This window comes from Notothenia coriiceps, unplaced genomic scaffold (genome assembly GCF_000735185.1).
Source record: "Notothenia coriiceps isolate Sejong01 unplaced genomic scaffold, NC01 NC01_scaffold00033349, whole genome shotgun sequence".
NCBI classification, from domain to species: Eukaryota; Metazoa; Chordata; class Actinopteri; order Perciformes; family Nototheniidae; genus Notothenia; species Notothenia coriiceps.
The window spans coordinates 1-2,987 of NW_011366050.1; the positions used below are offsets into that span (position 1 = coordinate 1).

Consider the following 2,987-nt stretch of genomic DNA (forward strand, 5'->3'; position numbering starts at 1 on the left):
CGGACAAGTCAAATCAAGCAATCTGATTGGTTCTTAGCCGTGATATACTGAGCGTATACCACGGGTAGAATTGTAAGTTACTTTTCACAACAAGTCAGTATCCCTCCGCGTCTGAGAAAAACAGTATACCGTTGGGCTGAAAAATAAACTGCCTGCATACTGGAACAAGAAAGCAGCGGAGAAGTAACGGGGCAGAAACCCTCCTTTTTACGCAGCGGTCTGGACATAGACATCAAACGGCAAAACATATTCAGTGTGCAGTTCATTTGGCATTAGGGCAGGGATATCTAGATACTTTTGAAGGTTTAACATAATGAATTGTGCTACTTTTAAAGCAAGCAACGATGTTTTCAAATCTGTAATCAAAGAGGTCCGCAAAAACGCTATCGACCAATCAGATTGCTTGATTTGACTTGTCAGTTTTATAAATATATTTAAATGTCTTCCGTTACGAAACAAACTTACAAAGCATAAAATGGAAACATTTAAGATTAACTTCGACCTCCGGGGGGGTCTTACTATGCGTCGGGCCGAACCACGCCCCTTAGCTGTTATATAATGAGCATATACCACGGCCTGTCGTGAGCTATTGCTTAAATATTAAAGACTCAAAATGTCGCCGTCTCTTCCTCACAGTGAACGGTAATCGCTCCGTTTCCTCGTCCGTCATCAACGACAAGTACAAAGTGGGGAAAGTGATCGGAGACGGAAACTTCGCCGTGGTGAAGGAGTGTGTCGAGAGGTGAGAGCAACAAGAGGGGCGTTTAAAAATAAATAAATATCCAACTTACTGTATTTATTTGTGGCTTTTCAAGTAAGTATAGACAGTAAAAACATACGGACGCCCTGAGGGATGAAACTCTGATAATCCTGATTTGTTGTCATTAAAAACACGTGAAATCAGAGGTGTTTTACCAGGAAGTCGTTGTTTATCTGTAAAAAAAGGTGCCACATGTAACACTTACACACCTAACATATGGTCGGTGATAAAAGCAAAAACGTATTTTGAAATCAGATGCAGAGGAAGGATGTAACTTGTGTTATAGAATGTTTTAACACTTACATTCACATTTTTCATGAAAACACAAAATGAAAGTAGACGGTAATAATCGCATCGTTCCATTTCTGTACCATTTGAACAAATGATTATTAAAAATTCAACAGATAAATGAATTGATATCACCCTAGTGACTTTAATGTAAATAGAATTTTTGTAAAGATTGATGTACATTTGTTTGATTTTCAGGGCGACGGGACAGGAGTACGCTCTGAAGATTATTGATAAAGCTCGCTGCTGCGGGAAGGTAACGCTAATTTATATTAATATGTTTTTATCTTTTATTGTATTTCAAAATAAGACAGAGTAAATGTCACTATAACTGTGTGTGTGTGTGTTCAGGAGCACCTGATAGAAAACGAGGTGTCGGTGTTGCGGCGAGTTCGCCATCCGAGCATCATCGAGTTAATCGAGGTGGACGAAACGCCGAGTCAGCTGTTCCTCGTCATGGAGCTCGTTAAGGTGCGTCCTCTTCTACTTCCTGTTTACCTTTAGGGAATAGAGTGGTGCAGGAATGAGTCCTAAAACGAGGGGAATGAGTCCCTAAACATCATCACTCCCAACATTAGCCGCCTTTAGCTTAGCGGTGGTGACGTGAAGTGATGTGACCGCGCTGTAGTTCCTTTATAGCCCAACATTAGCCACCTTTAGCTTAGCGGTGGTGACGTGAAGTCATGTGACCGTGCTGTAGTTCCTTTATAGCCCAACATTAGCCTCCTTTAGCTTAGCGGTGGTGACGAGAAGTCATGTGACCGTGCTGTAGTTCCTTTATAGTCAAACATTAGCCTCCTTTAGCTTAGCGGTGGTGACGTGAAGTCATGTGACCGCGCTGTAGTTCCTTTATAGCCCAACATTAGCCTCCTTTAGCTTAGCGGTGGTGACGTGAAGTCATGTGACCGCGCTGTAGTTCCTTTATAGCCCAACATTAGCCACCTTTAGCTTAGCGGTGGTGACGTGAAGTCATGTGACCGTGCTGTAGTTCCTTTATAGCCCAACATTAGCCTCCTTTAGCTTAGCGGTGGTGACGTGAAGTCATGTGACCGCGCTGTAGTTCCTTTATAGCCCAACATTAGCCGCCTTTAGCTTAGCGGTGGTGACGTGAAGTCATGTGACCGCGCTGTAGTTCCTTTATAGCCCAACATTAGCCTCCTTTAGCTTAGCGGTGGTGACGTGAAGTCATGTGACCGTGCTGTAGTTCCTTTATAGCCCAACATTAGCCGCCTTTAGCTTAGCGGTGGTGACGTGAAGTCATGTGACCGTGCTGTAGTTCCTTTATAGCCCAACGTTAGTGGAAGTCTTTAAATATTCTATGTAAAAATTACAAAACCATTTGAAATATACAGTTTTTTATTTCATGTTTTTCTGCAGTAAAATAAAACTTTTCAGCATGTAAAAATAATCCAAAACAAACATACGTATATTTTCCTCAAACTGCAGGATACAGTTCATGTGTCGAACACAGATTTTAAAATAATCTACATAAGGTGTGTGTGTGTGTTTGAGACCGGACACACACACACAGCTACTCAGTGTTATTCATGATACACGAACGATACCACTGAAGGATACTGTAGGTTAACCTACTTTACTATAACCACAAACATACAGTGGTTATATTACACAGAGAGAACTGGAGGGAGGAGGGTTTTGTGGTGAAATCATTGAGAATATACCGGAGCGATTGAAGTATTTGATCTGACATTTGTAATACTTCTGCTGTGAATAAAATAGAAATGCTTTATCGTAGGGCTGAACAATGAATGGGAATGTTAACGCAATTATCAAATATAGTTTCCCCACAGCAGACGCATATTAATAACATCCGCTGGCGCGCCATAAATACGTCGATAGTGCGGCCCGTCCACACAGTGCGTTGACGCTTCACCATTCACTTTGAATGGGGTGACGTCACTTTTTGCCGAACTGCATT

General features: G+C 41.8%; 1 protein-coding gene across 1 annotated transcript; it reads left to right on the forward strand.

Moving 5' to 3' along the window:
• Nucleotides 1-636: 636 nt before the first annotated feature.
• On the forward strand, nt 637-1,519 carry LOC104961467 (serine/threonine-protein kinase DCLK2-like; the record flags this gene model as incomplete). The annotated part of the gene is made up of 3 exons (XM_010789762.1): nt 637-742; nt 1,247-1,304; nt 1,400-1,519. Coding segments are annotated over 3 exons (284 nt in total), but the record flags the coding sequence as incomplete, so codon positions are not given.
• Nucleotides 1,520-2,987: the final 1,468 nt, after the last annotated feature.